The sequence below is a fragment of the Rhipicephalus sanguineus genome, chromosome 3 (assembly GCF_013339695.2).
Source record: "Rhipicephalus sanguineus isolate Rsan-2018 chromosome 3, BIME_Rsan_1.4, whole genome shotgun sequence".
Classification (NCBI taxonomy): Eukaryota; Metazoa; Arthropoda; class Arachnida; order Ixodida; family Ixodidae; genus Rhipicephalus; species Rhipicephalus sanguineus.
Window position 1 is genome coordinate 144820593 of NC_051178.1, and position 14340 is coordinate 144834932.

A 14340-nucleotide genomic window follows, 5' to 3' on the forward strand; every position below is an offset into this window, starting at 1 on the left:
AGCATGACCATGTGAGTTAGTGCTCACTAGCGTTGAAATTTTGGTTGCATTTGCAACCAAAGTAAAGGAATGTCAGGTTGGTATTTTTGCATAAGAAAATTCTTTAATATTTTGTGAATAACATGTCAATACATATACATTTATGAAAACAGATGACCAGTACCTTCTTTGTTTAGGAACTGAATTTGGACTATAATATTATAAGCGACTAGATCTCTTGAATATTCAAATTACCTATGCATGCCCAGTATGACTATCAATACAAAGAAATGGAGCCTTAAAGCTCTAATTTCTAATGCCTTCCCCACATGCTGAAAAACAAAGTGGTAGCATTAATGGCAGTATAACAATTTCTTAATACAGTTAAAACTCGGATCTAATGAAACCCGAATATACGGATTTCTCTACCGAAGAAATTTCCATTCCCCAGCAGGTACCCATAGGGTCCAATGTTGTCATCAGCTCAAATTGACGAAGCTTTCAAGGCACTGAACTCGATTTAACGAAATGTTTCAAAAATAAATGAGCAAAAATGCAGTGATTTCTTCCCAATTTTTACACAGACGGCTTTTCTCGAGATGTGCACTGCACACTCGCATTAAAACGTCTAGCCACCCTAGTCGCGACACTAGTTTTATTTTGACGAGGCTGCATGCTGCAGTCAGTAGCGCTTTTACATATCAAATACGCTGAGCGGTAGTGGTTTGTTGTCCCTGCAAATACTCCCATAGGAACACGGTGGTTACTTTTGTTATTCCATGGTTTATGCAACAGATGGCACTGATCGTCTCCTTGGAATTTTCTTGCTTTGCCTGCTCGCACATTAACTGCATTTGTTCTCCCTGTCTTTGAATGTAGACAGCTTGTTGTAGCTTTATGTGACTGTCTACCTCTCCTGCATTGCACCCGCCACAGTGGTCTAGTGGTTATGGCGCTTAATTGCTTACCCGAAGGTCACGGGATCGAATCCCAGCCGTGGCGGCTGCATTTTCGATGGAAGTGAAAATGCGTGAGGCCCGTGTACTTAGATTTAGGTGCACGTTAAAGAACCCAACGTGGTTGAATCTTCCCTAGCCCTCCACTACGGCGTCTCTCATAATCATATCGTGGTTTTGGGATGTTAAACCCCAACAGTTATTGTCGCCTGCGTTGCCCAGACAACATGGGCCGGAATTCATGCTTCGGCTGCCCTCGCAGACTTTTCACACGCACATGCGTCTATTAGTGGCAAATAAAATGCTGTGGCAGCTTTTGGGTGACGCTACATTACATTTTTGGATTTAAAAGGACCGAAAAATCTGTTCCGCGATTTTACAAACTTCGTGATTTAACGAAATAATTTGAGCACCCCGATCACTTCGTTAAATCGAGTTTCAACTGTGACTCTTCTTTTATCCTGCAATGTTGATGCTACATACAGGTAGGGTCAAAATATTTGCAGGCAGTGGGATCCGGGGAAGAATAGCATTAATTTCTTCAACCTGGGCATGTAGACTGGATATAGAACTGGTTACATGTTCTTGTGTGTGCAATAACGTCCTAGTATTCTATTGTTTTAATGGTTGGAAGCTAATACTGAGACCATAGACTAATTCACAGATCCCGCATACGTTTTGCTCCCCCCTGCCTTATATGCACAATAAATGTTTGTTAAAAGTGGCAAACTGAGTATAGTTCTGCCACATGCTTGAAATTCTTCAAATTACCTTTGGCACCATGAGTAAAAGGCACTGTACAATATTGCATGAGTGGTAATAGTATGCATTATGCTAGAAAATGTTGAATTGCAATTTGTTAACGAAGTTTGGTGCCTTTCAAGGTTTCCGGGCTTGCTCTAACAGTTGCATAATGAAGAAATATATATATATATGTATAGCACTAGTATATAAGTAGAAGCACGTTGGTCTGCCAAAAGTGTAAAAAATAGAGGACTAGCTAAAGCGAAACCATCTTTGTCACTTGTCAGCCTGGGAGCTTTGTGTGTAGTGAACCTCGGACAGGGCACGTAGTGTGTCGGCAGCCTGAAAGGAAAAAAAAAAGATGCGGAAAAGGGGGTGAAGGTATCACTACTGCAAATGCTACAGGGAAACCTTGTTGCTATGCTGGTGACTGCAAAGATTTTGGGGACCTATATACATACTCTTAAACACAACGTGCAGGCTAATTCGAGTTGGTGCAAATGGTAGTTGTAAGCTAGGATATGAGTCAGTCATGCTCATTTACACTTCGTTAAAGACCTATTACAACATCGAATCAGCACTAATTCAGTTTCAAGCTGAAAACTGTAAGAACTATGCCTCAAGTTTCCTTTTAAGGTAGTGCTAACTGCATTGTGTTCTGTACCTGGTCGGCCGCAGACCAATGGCTTTAGTGGATATGTAGTAACATCTGTGGACTGTTAAATTGTTCCTTCACCCAAAATAATGTCCATAATAAGCAAAATTAATGTTTTTTTGCCATATGATGGTTCTAGCAGGAAGCGTGAACGTCTGTGCAAGTTTCTTGGACATACTTCAGCCGAACAGCACGGAGAAGAGACGGAAAGCAACAACATGCAGCAGTGACAACCAATCGTTTTCATTTTTGAAATCGGGGAATTTATACAAACAATTCAACAATAATGATGCAACTAAAATGATGAATATGCTTTCAGGCAAAGTGTTTGGCATACCTGCTCTGGTGTCAGATCCCTCTGAGGCTGAGCGAGCATCTCGTAGCCAACCATAAACTTCTGCACAGTAGCTGACCGAAGCAGTGGAGGCAAGTAGGTGGCATGCAGCTGCCAGTGCGACACATCCTGGTTCAAATATTCGCCAGTAGGTGCACCTAGGAAGGAGAATATGGGTGCAACACTGCAGCTTGTTTCACTGAGGACTTAACGAATTGTTGAACGAATGGGTAGACTCCTGCAATACGCACAGCCTTCAGTGCAGTTGTCTGGGAGCAAGAAAAGTGCTGCATTTAAAAGTGTACTTGAGACATTTGTCCGAAGCAAGCAGCTTGAGGTGGCCGGCATCGAATGTGCGTCGTCTGATGGATGCTGCCATTGCTCGCGTTTCTCTCTCTCTCTCCACAACTGATTATTTTTGTCAAAGGCTATAGCCTGTGCTAAACAACTCTCGTCAGTCGTAGAGACCAGCATTTTTGATCAGTGATTCACAGTACTGGCGGTCGCTGTCGGAGGACACTGCAGCTGGTTCTGGCATACATCCTGCACACTTGGAAGTAGATTAAGTTGTTCTAAACTGGCTATCTCCAGTGAATTGTACACGCACACTGCAGCTTCCTGTTTGTGTGCTCTAGACAGCTGCGTTGAGTCTGTAGATGTGAAATACAGAATAAGCCATACCAATGTGTTGTTTCATGCTTTATTCATTTTGTATGATAGTGGTAAGCAAAGCACTTTCATTCCTGCTATTGAGGCTAGGAGCCCACCTTTAAATTAAGAATGTGCTCATCCAACATGGCATGTAGAATGAAGACCTATGCACTCTTCAAACAATGAAATTTACTTCTTTGCAAGGCTATCCCTCCATCAAGCACTTTTTTTTTTCTCCAAAAATTACACACTTAGCCAATCGTCTAGCATCAGCTTGTGATTGAATGACTGAATGCTCATATAGACCCCACAAGCTGCTTAGAAGTGCTGCGTAAATAAGGACAAAATCTCACCATGCCAACCCATGGAGTACGGGAACGAGGTGCTGAACAGGTTGTCATACTTTGTAAGCAGCTTTCTCATGATGCTCGCCAAATCTGCAAATTCGAGACTCAAAGCAATAAGCATAGCAGCGATCATGCTTTGGCTTTCTTGAGGCTAGTATTTGATAACAGGAAGCCCATATGTGTGTAAAGATTCTTCAAACATAATGCTCCCACAAGCAATATCTATAGAGGCCATTTACGACTCGGAGATAAACATTTCTGGTTCTCAAGCGGTGAATGTAACAAAAAAATATTCAAGGTGTATGTTCCAAAGCCAAGTGGTACAATCTATGACTATAAGCGACGCATCGGGAGTCTTTGTAAGTTCTTTATTAATTTGGGTGGCTTAAACGGGCCCCGCAACTCTTTCAGCATGATCAGATAAATGCTGCCGATCAGTAGTTGAGGCTCCTGAGAGCACGTAAGCCAAATATTATAGAGCAACACACGGCCTGGAATTTGCAATTAATTCTCAAAGTCATCTAGAAATCGCTCGCTCTTCTCTCAACAAATGATGCCATAAACCCAAATGACCACGCCATAAGCGCAAAGTCCACGGCCATTGGCTGATTCAAGCATTGTGAGCTCCATAGTTACCGCGGCCACCGCGGGATGCCACGACGTGCCTGTGCACTCGCTTGCGATCACACTGAAAGTAAGCCGCACATTCAAAGAAAAAAAGGAAAAGTGCTCAGGGTCATGATGTGCGCTCATGAACGGACATACTTTCCTGCCCCCTTGCCCCTTGTCATCCCCCCCCACGTAGCTTTCAGCGCACTCGCTGGTACGAAAGGAGAGATAGTGCTTAAAGCGTGCAACAAATCCCTGTAACTCCACTCGTACTTGACGGATTCTAAAAATTTTTGCGGCAGTCGATTCATGAGGCAATAAACTCCTTTAAAGAAGCCATTCTATGATTACTTGGAAAAGTGTTGCAGGGCCCTTTTAAATATTCACACACACGAGGAAGAGAGCCTAGAACGTGTGAAGTTTGAAAGGAATGAAGAGTGGAGCGTGACAAGGAATGTCACAGGAAGGTAGCTGTTTTCTTTCAATGTTGGTGCATGGTGGACAAGCTACACTCCTGCAAACTACATTCATTGGTCAATTGTTTCACAGCATGCCCTGTGTGCTGCATGTTTCCATGCCACAGAATACAGGGCACACACATTAACATCTTCGGCCACACTGTCTGTTTTATTCTAGTTGTTCAGCTTCTATACTAGTAGTATTAATGAAATTGAGCTTAGAATTTTGCCTCTTTTCTTTAAAATAATAATCTTAATGGTAAACACTAAGGGTGTGCGAATATTCGAAATTTCGAATATTTTTCGAATAGTGTTTGCTATTCGATTCGATTTGCACTGAAATTTTACTATTCGAACTATTCGAACTTCCCAAAGACAAATGCAGTCAACGTCCGGTTGAAAGTGACCCCTTCAGATTTTCAATATGCTTCACCTCATTACACTCTTGTATTGCGGCAAAGCTGCCTTTCAAGCTCCGTTACGGTCGAACTTAGCCAAGAGACAAGTCCGGTTGAAAATGGTCCCTAGATTTTCAATATGCTTCACCTCATCACACCCCCGTATTGCGGCAAAGCTGCCTTTCAAGCTCCGTTACGGTCGAACTTGGGCAAGAGACAGTCAACGTCTGATTAGAAGTGGTCCCTAGATTTTTAATATGCTTCACCTCCTCACACCCCGTATTGCGGCAAAGCTGCCTTTCAAGGTCCGTTACGGTCGAACTTGGCCAAGAGACAGTCAACGTCCGTTTGAAAGTGGTCCCTAGATTTTCAATATGCTTCACCTCATCACACCCCCGTATTGCGGCAAAGCTGCCTTTGAAGCTCCGCTACGTTCGCAAATGTATTAACTCAAGAAAACGCTGGTTCCAACATGGAGATGAAAGATGTGGCAGAGTTGGGGGCTCAATTAACGCTGTTTTGGACCTGAAATTTGGGCAGGAAGTCCGAAAAATCGGACGACGAAGCTTTTTAGCATCCAAAATTTCAGATGTTCTTATATATCGACGTCTACGAGGCAGATTTGGAACTCCGGACTTGAAGGGGACACACCCTTGTCCGCCACATCAGTTGGGCTTCCACAGCAGTTGAAAGAGGAGGAGAGGCTGAGGAAATGGCATCTCTGCCTATCACGTGTAAAGTGTTGTCGGCAACACTTTGGTTGCACCAAATCATGTACATAAATACAATTCGGCCTCTACTTTGCCTGACTCTTGAGAAGAAAGACAACTATGAAATATGACTCCACCAGCGCTTCATCAACCTAGCGAAAAGAAACACTTTCATGTTGCGATCTCACAAGAACATACTTGGGGATTCTCTGCAACTTTTTCTGTAATTTCACTTCGAATTATTCGAAGAATGTTTGAGAAATATTCGAAAATTATTCGAAATTATTCGATTCGATTCACACTCAATCTTTATTATTCGAATTCGCTTCGCACCCAAAATTTTGCTATTCGCACAGCTCTAGTAAACACTAAACAGTGTATTGTGCAGTTTCAGCACATAGATAGCATATGTTTGAGGCAAGTGCACAGCAGCTAAATTAAGGGTTGCGAGTTTCCAAACCTGACCTCATTAGTACAGTCGATGTCACAAGTTCACATACTGCAGGATTTGCGAAAAAACATTGCTGACCTAAGCCGGGAAAATCTCGCAGTATTGTTTGCATATAGTAGTACTAGAGGCTGGAAATTCCATTGATAGACTGCGTGCCGAGGCTATGAAAATATGTTCAGCTTTCTTTCACGTCCTGCAGTTTATAAACATTGGTGTCGAATGTAAGGTGTTTAGCATATTGCGATTTTGTTGAGTGTTGACCCATTCTGGGACTTAACAAACCAGGAGGTGCTTAACTATGCCATTTGAAGTTTGTCATGTCACCTGATTTTTCTGCAGCATTCAGTTCATACAGCCTTGTCACGTGACGCTTAGGCACAAGCATGGTCTCGTATGGCCAGACAGCCCAAAAAGGCACCAGGGCGACCCAGTGGTCAGACACCAGGACAGTGCGTTCCTATAAAAAGAGCATGCACAATGAAATCGGGGCATCACACTTAACTGCAGGAGACCCAAATAAGAGAGCTGCTCACATTCTTTTTCAGTTCTCGGGACACATAGTCCACGAGAAGAGGTTTCCCAGTCTTTTCAAAGTAAGCCCTCTGAGATTTGTCCTTCAGTCTCGGTTCATTGGGCAAAAATGAGCTTGCCCAAATCTGCATTTGAAAAGGTGAGTGAGTGAATAACTTTAATAAGTTCCTGCAGGTTTCCGGGCTGGGTTCCCGCCTAGGAGTCGGCCGAGAGACCGTGTCTCTCAGCAGCTTCCTTGGCCTGCTGGATCGCCCAGAGTTGATCGTCTAGTCCTGAGCTGAGCAGCGCGGCCCGCCAATGCACCCGAAGGTCCTCATTGGAGGCCGCGTCCCTAGTTTTGCGTATTAGTGCTGGACACTCCCAGAGAATATGCGCTAGTGTGGCCCTATTGGTGCAATACTTGCATGAGGTGTTTGTATACAAATCAGGGTAAATGTGCTTCATAATTATGGGATTAGTGTAGGTGCCTGTTTGTAATTGCCGCCATTGAACGGACTGGGCCCGGCTAAGTTTGGGGTGGGGCGGGGGGTATTTCCATCGCTGAATTTTATAGTGTTGGGTAATATCGCTGAATTTGGTTAGTCTATCCCCCCACTCCCATTCGTTCACAAGGGAGTCCTTTCGGGTAGTGTCAACCGCAGACGCAGCTCGGAACGTGAGACCTCGAGCCACGTTGTGCGCCAACTCGTTAAGATTGACCTCCGTGCGGTCGACGGGTGTGTGGGCGGGAAACCAGAGGATGTGTGCATTTTGTTCGTCAGAGCGGGTTTTGCCTTTAGTAAGGACTTGCAATGCCACTGGAGAGATCCTACCATTTGCAAAATTTCGAACTGCCGTTTGTGAGTCACTGATAATATATTGGTCATCGGTGTGAGCTATGGCCAGCGCGATAGCTACCTCCTCCGCTGTTTCTACGTGCCTTGTGTTGATCGAAGCACTGGTCATGCATGTGTGCGTATGGTCTACAACCGCAACAGCAAAACGGCGACCGTCTCGATAGCGCGCTGCATCGACAAACACGGCCTCCTCATTGCGGCCAAAACTTTGGAGCATAGCTCTGGCTCTACTGATTCTTCTGCCTTTGTTGTGTTCAGGATGCATGTTCTTTGGCAATGGTGGTATTATGAGTTTAGTACGGATGCTGATGTTTTTCCTGGTGGCACGCCTAGCATGCTACTCCAGGTGGAAATGATGAAACAATAAATGATATGCACACTGTGTGACATAGATACACAGCAATTAGGCAAAACACAACCCAACACTCAGACACCTTAACATTAAGACCATTGTCTCTGACGATGAGTGATGTACCACCTCTGGTGCCTTTAGCAGAATGAGCTATAACGATTGAAAATGCTAATTTTGCAACTAAAAATAAGCTTTATACTTCTGCTGTTCATGGTGTGCTACAAACCATGCTTTACGGAGCTTCACTAATAAGTTTAGGTACTCGGAACAAATTTCAGTACTCTCTACTATGCAATAACAGAGGTGAGCTCCTGACAGTGAGGTCAGGGAGTTTATTATCAAACTTTGAAAGGAATGTTTCGCAGAGCAAGAACACAGTTTTTGAGTAATAGAAGCCACTGATGAGGTGTCAAGGTATAAAAGAAAACATTGAAAGCATCACTAAATTGCAGTCCAGACAACAGAAATCCAAAATATAATTGAGTGCATAGAATACCTGGCAGTGCGGATGAGGGTTGGAGCAGCCCATAATTGCACCCTTATTTTCGAAGACCTGGAAACGAACGGTACAGCTGGAACATTTGTTTTATGCAAGAAGCAGAACATTGAAAGGTTTAGCAGAGAAGAGAATAGTAGAGAACCTTCACATGAACAGAACCCGTCATTAATTGCGTTAATTCTTGCAGGTCAGCCTTCTATTTGTTATTGACCTAAGATATAGTCTTAACCATGCTATATTTTAGATTAAGTATGGTCTTCTCTAAGACAGTTCATAATGCTAGACATACTGCCACAGCTTACCCATCACTGTAATTCTTGAGGCTTAAGTTTCACTATTCTTTTGTGCTGTGGCATTGGTATGATGCCCTTTCTTTTTGTGCGCGTGTGTGTGTGTGTGCGCGTGCGTGTGTGTGTGTGCGTGTGTGTGTGTGTGTGTTTAAGGGAAAGAGCTAATGCCACGCTTTAGCAGGAGTAGAAACAAGGACAACATAAGTTTGCGGCTGTTGTGGAAAATAAACAGCCGTTTACTCTGAGCTTAATGCTTGCCGTGTGCTCTCATGAAGGTATAGTTCAAGCAGAACACATTCCTCAGATCAAAATATACTGCTGTATAATTTTTCAGGAATGACATGAGTTGTCCTCATGCTAGAACATACTACAGTGGCTGTGGCACACGAGCATGGCTTATCTCCCAGTCTTCACCAAGTTGTATATCGAGTTATGCAGATAACAGAGCTGTACTCTGCCTGCTTACCCTGCATGTAGCACACACAGGGTAAGTGGCAACAAAGATTGTTGAAAGTGCAAAAGTTTTGCTTTATGCTACTGTGCCCACTAACCTGAACCCATGTATAAGTCTGGCCTAGTTGCTCGGTCTGTAGAGCCCACTCATTGATCACGGTCTCCACTTCAGATTGACTCATAAGAGGCAATGTCACGTTGGAGCATGGATGGAAGCACATCACTCGGCAAGTGCCTCTGGCCTCGGCCATACGGAAGAGGCCAGATTCATCAGCATTCTCCTCAGATTCTACAAGGCATTCACAGACAGAGGGAAGAGAGTTGCAAACATTGAGTTTAAGCTTATGAACTGTTTAACCAGGAAGCACGAACCACACTCATCCAGGTTCAGTTTCGTCCGCTTCACTTGCTTGAGACAAGCAGCCCTGGTTAACCTTAATTTGCATCGTTCGTTTCAGTTTCAGCACTTGAACATATTCCCTGATGTTATTTTTTTAATTTTATTCTTATCTGTCCTCATACATATGTCCAAACCTTACATATGTGTTGAGGTAAAGCGTCTTTTTCAGGTCAGATGTTTTTCATTTATATTTTGAGTCATTATAAATTGCACAATTGATATTTTTGTCAAAATTAGGATATGATGCGAAATAATAAGCTACACATTTTGCACACCTGTTTTACAAAAGCTCAAGAGATAAAGGGCTGAAGAGTTTTTAAGGCCTTGCCAAGGCAGACCTTCTATTCATGTTTTCTTATGAGCATATGCTAAAAGCCTAGAAGATAAATAAGAGTAATTGCTTTGCTGAACTGTACATGCCGGTGTCTGCAGCGTACTGCTACAGGGCCATTTGTACACGATGGATGTAGTTTCAGGGGTGCAATCATGTTTCAAGTTTTCAAAGTGCTTTCTCTACTGCATGGCAAAGGCCCTCACGTAAACTACACCATCTAGAGCCTGCTTTTCAAAGTTTTCACACCTAACAGTGCAGAACAGGAGCCTTTGTAACGACTCATCCGTATGGAGTATCTCTCGCTTCATTCTCCGCAAATCTTACAAGTCCTATGTCTTGATGTATGCACTATATAGAATAGTGCCTTACTATTCTTGTTCATGGCAGCTCCGCAAACCTGGCTTAATATTTGTAAGCCGACATGTCAAAGCAAAAGGAAGGTGCCTGCAGCATTACTACATCATTTTTTGTAGTTGCGTAAAGGCTGTTTGTGTCCCTTTGACAGTTTATTGTAGCTTTCCAGAGCTGTCTCATAAAGAAACTGTTGTCATCTCCTCACACAGATAAAGCAGGCCATGTATATGCACATACTTTCACAGAAAGACAATGGTTATGAATCATGTATTTGTTGCAATATGGTGACCACATCACTTTGGACCATCTCTGAGGCGTGCACACTCTAGAGCAATGTATAAGGTTTTCGACACTGTTATAAATGTAGGTTCAAAAGGTACGCGACATATCGGCAACATGTACAGTGCAGCCTATAGAGTCGCAATGAATTATAGGGCACGAAAGCTGAAAGAGGTAGGTAGGTGTTCTCTATATGGAATAAATATCAGCCCTCAGTGAATCAAGTTGAAATAATTGATGATGATGATGATGACACCAGAAGGGGCATACCAGGACTTGGGGCGTCTTCCAGGAGAGCTGGGAAGTCGTTTCTGAATGTAAAGGTAGATTCATACATTGGATTGACCTGTAAAATGGCAAGTTTACATCACGATTGAAAGACGCACGTCTAAAGGACATATAATTGCGGTGCGCACCCATGGTGAGCATCACGATGAATAGCGAAACTTTCGCTATATTGAGAAGAAAGCAGAAAATGATGAATACTTCGCCATTAGCTCTTCTGGCTCCCGGACAGAGTGGGTTGCTTGGATCCAGAGCACGCGCGTTCGACAGGTCGCTAGCGTTCTCGGTTTTACCTTGCCACGGACGAAGCGTTCTTTGCGGCGACACGAGGACCCATTCATCCTTAAGTGGGTTGTATCGGACGTGAGGGTGTTCTGAAGTGAGAAAAGCAAGCCCGATCGTCGCCTGATCTCCGAGCAAATACTGTCGTACATCGTGAAATGAAATGTGAGAACGCCAGTTTAAAAGGCCTACTTTTGGCGACGAACGTCATCTTTGGTTGTAGTGGCCGTTAAAGTTTGACGAAGGGTCTACCACAGAACACACCGTAGGCTCGGTTGCTGTATCTGCGAACATAAGATGAGAAATCTTTATCAGTAAAGTGGCACATATATTGATTCCACGTGACATCAGCATGTCATCTGAGGTTAGAACAGAATACGTCAGACCTGAGCATTGAACGCTCGCATCAAAACATAGCTAATCGTCGCGTAAAAGCAAATTAACAGGGTGTCGCAATTCGAGGTTCGAGCGCGAAACTCACACGCATGCACGCAGTGTGTTGGCTCCATCGTCTGCTCTAAAAGAGCAAAATCGAATAGTTTCATTAGATGCTGTGGCTCCTGAACCGTGTTGGTTAAACTAAATAGATTCAGCTGCACGTCATTGTCTTTCACTTAAGCTTTATCTTTTTTTAAGTGGTAATATATTGCATTGTGCGGCTGAAGTAAGCGAAGTGTCATGCGTCGTCTAGCAACGCGGTGATGTCGGCCATGTTGAATATTTCTCTTTGCTGGCGCATGTCGTGTGCGGTGACCAGAAAGTCGGACTGTTTGACAGCTTTCGGTGATTATAGCTAGTTGTGCCACATTACGACGTTCATCATGGCTCCGAATATAACGGTGAAAGTGCACCCCGTAGTACTGTTCTCCATTGTTGACTCCTACGAGAGAAGAAACGACGGCGCTGAGCGCGTCATTGGCACCTTGTTGGGCTCCTACGAGAAGGGAGGCGTGGAAGTGACAAACTGCTTCTGCGTGCCCCACAACGAGTCGCAGGATGAAGTCGCGGTTGACCTGGAGTTCGCCAAGAACATGTTCGAACTGCACAAGAAAGTGAACTCCGCCGAAGTGATCGTCGGCTGGTACGCGACCGGTCCTGATGTGACCAGCCACTCGGTTCTCATCCACGACTACTACAGCCGTGAAGCTACCAACCCCGTTCACTTGACCCTGGACACTCTGATGGCAGACAACAAGATTAACATCAAAGCGTACACGAGCACCCCTTTCGGAGTCCCAGGTAGTGTGTGCGAAAGATGTTACGCAATGCATGCTGCTAATCGGGGTTTAAATGCTGCCATAACTGTTGCCCACAACGGCACGGTTACAAGCATGCTGGTAGGAGACGTGTTTTGGATGTTTTATATTTGACGTCTAATGCTTTCGAAGTATACTGATGCAGTAGATGGACGCAGCGTTTCGATTGCAACGCACTGAACTTATACGGAGCGTTTACTCATTCTAGCTGGTTCACTAAGATTTTTTGTCCATTTTTGTTATAATTAGAGCCTAAGCACGGGTAGCTTTATTCAATTCCACTACCCGTGAGACTGTTAGGAAAAGAGAATGCTTACCATATAACTGTAACAGAAAGACTAGAGCTAGAACACGACCTGGCTTGTGAATACAGTTGTCGTCATCGTTTTTTTTTTTTTTTTTTGCCTGACTATATTAGCAGCTGTTGCAAGTCAGCAGCTGTTCCACCTTTGTGCGACATAAGGATGAAAGGTGTGCCTAACACAGCGGTGCCCATTCACCCATCTAATATAGCCCCTTTCATTTATTGGCGGGCACAACCAGACACACAAAGAAAAAGATTGGACTCTCTTTTAGTGTAACTAGACGTTGTTCAGAGATGATGAGCAGCTTATGAATTGCATGCAACAGTGTTTAACGTTGGCTGTGCATTCGTAATCTGTTCAACATAAGATCACCGCACCAAAAGTTTGACAGCAAAACTTACTTCACATAGCACTGCACTATAAACACAGCACTGCTTTACACTGCTTACAAACATAGGACTGCTTCTCCATTTAGATCTTTCATTTTCGTTCATACAGTACAGACCTCAATATTGGGGCACTTTGGGTTCGTTGTAATTGCCTGTCTTTTCATTTTCAGGGAAGAATGTGGGCACCATGTTTACGCCATGCAAGGTGGAGGTCATCGGCTATGAGGCTGAGATGGTGGGTCTAAAGTTGACACAGAGAACGAAACACAGCAAGCAGCGGAGCGTTGAGTGCGTGCCAGACTTCGACGCTGTGGGTCAGTCCTGCCGCGAGATGCGCGAGATGCTCGAAGTGGTCATCAGTTATGTGGATGATGTGCTCACGGGAAAAACGCCCCCAGACAACCACGTGGGGCGCATGCTTCTTGATATCATCCAGAGCGTTCCTCAGATGGAGAATGACAAGTTCCAGGACATGCTCAACAGCAACATGAAAGACCTGCTTATGGTCGTTTACCTCTCACAGCTTACGAAGACCCAACTTGCACTGAATGAGAAACTGAGCCTGCTTTAAAAGCCGTAGGACTGTTATTTTATTCGTTGTGAGCAAATATAATAAATGCACACAGAGTTGCTTCTCTCGCCAGACCAGTCTCCACTGAAATATATTCAGACTAGTAGATTTTTTTTTCTGTTATACTACAACTCTATTTTTATGTTGGGTGCAATTGTAACAAGGCTCAATGCAAAGAAGCAATATTAACAAAAAATCTTGGCTTGATGTCTTTGTGACAAAATAGCTTGAGCATTGCAAGAGACGCGCTGAAGATGCTGGTGATGAATGAATCTCTCAACCACCATAGAGGACCTTGCAGAGATAGAGGTATTATTCAGCTTTAAAAACTGTTGGATCACAAGCTACAACATGTTTGACCTAAAAATGTACCACAGTGTTGCAGTTCAATGAAAGACGTGCTTTGGTAATGCAATCATCCCTACCTTTTACCTTTACTATCAGCTAAAGGGTTTACATGCACACCTTTTACAATTGAATGGTCATGCGATGAGCCTACCGCGCCAAATGTCCCGCCGCTGGCTAGCATAAATGAAATTCATAAGAGTGTTCAGCTTTTGTAGGCACGCTTCTGTGGACCTATGGTAGGGCATCAGCCTTCTTTGTTAATGGAACCAGGTAAGAAATGAAAT

At 43.8% G+C, this 14340-nt stretch overlaps 2 protein-coding genes across 4 annotated transcripts; one reads left to right on the forward strand and one right to left on the reverse strand.

Moving 5' to 3' along the window:
• Positions 1–25: 25 nt before the first annotated feature.
• On the reverse strand, positions 26–11690 carry LOC119387355 (galactose-1-phosphate uridylyltransferase-like). Of its 3 annotated transcripts, XM_037654713.2 has the most exons (11): positions 11574–11690; positions 11380–11471; positions 11107–11279; positions 10891–10966; positions 9352–9542; positions 8508–8564; positions 6826–6948; positions 6617–6749; positions 3673–3756; positions 2672–2826; positions 26–2021 (listed from the first exon to the last, which is right to left on the reverse strand). In XM_037654713.2, exons 2-11 carry the CDS (start codon positions 11396–11398, stop codon positions 1956–1958), a joined length of 1077 nt encoding a protein of 358 aa, XP_037510641.1. In that variant the 5' UTR covers positions 11399–11471; positions 11574–11690; the 3' UTR covers positions 26–1955. The 3 variants fall into 3 exon arrangements, with proteins under 3 accessions (XP_037510641.1, XP_049269449.1, XP_037510642.1); XM_049413492.1 differs by having other exon boundaries at positions 11380–11657; XM_037654714.2 differs by lacking the exons at positions 11380–11471; positions 11574–11690 and having other exon boundaries at positions 10891–10931; positions 11107–11229.
• Positions 11691–11890: 200 nt separating this feature from the next.
• On the forward strand, positions 11891–13726 carry LOC119387356 (eukaryotic translation initiation factor 3 subunit F-like). Its single transcript, XM_037654717.2, has 2 exons — positions 11891–12426; positions 13308–13726. Exons 1-2 carry the CDS (start codon positions 12009–12011, stop codon positions 13706–13708), a joined length of 819 nt encoding a protein of 272 aa, XP_037510645.1. The 5' UTR covers positions 11891–12008; the 3' UTR covers positions 13709–13726.
• Positions 13727–14340: the final 614 nt, after the last annotated feature.

Coding starts and splice junctions, on each gene's coding strand:
- LOC119387356 (XM_037654717.2), top strand. CDS start 12,009: ATGGCTCCGAATATAACGGTGAAAGTGCACCCCGTAGTACTGTTCTCC. Junction 12,427..13,307: donor CACCCCTTTCGGAGTCCCAG/GTAGTGTGTGCG, acceptor TTTCATTTTCAG/GGAAGAATGTGGGCACCATG.
- LOC119387355 (XM_037654713.2), bottom strand. Junction 10,967..11,106: donor CCAGAAGAGCTAATGGCGAA/GTATTCATCATT, acceptor GCCATTTTACAG/GTCAATCCAATGTATGAATC. Junction 8,565..9,351: donor AGACTTATACATGGGTTCAG/GTTAGTGGGCAC, acceptor GTTCGTTTCCAG/GTCTTCGAAAATAAGGGTGC.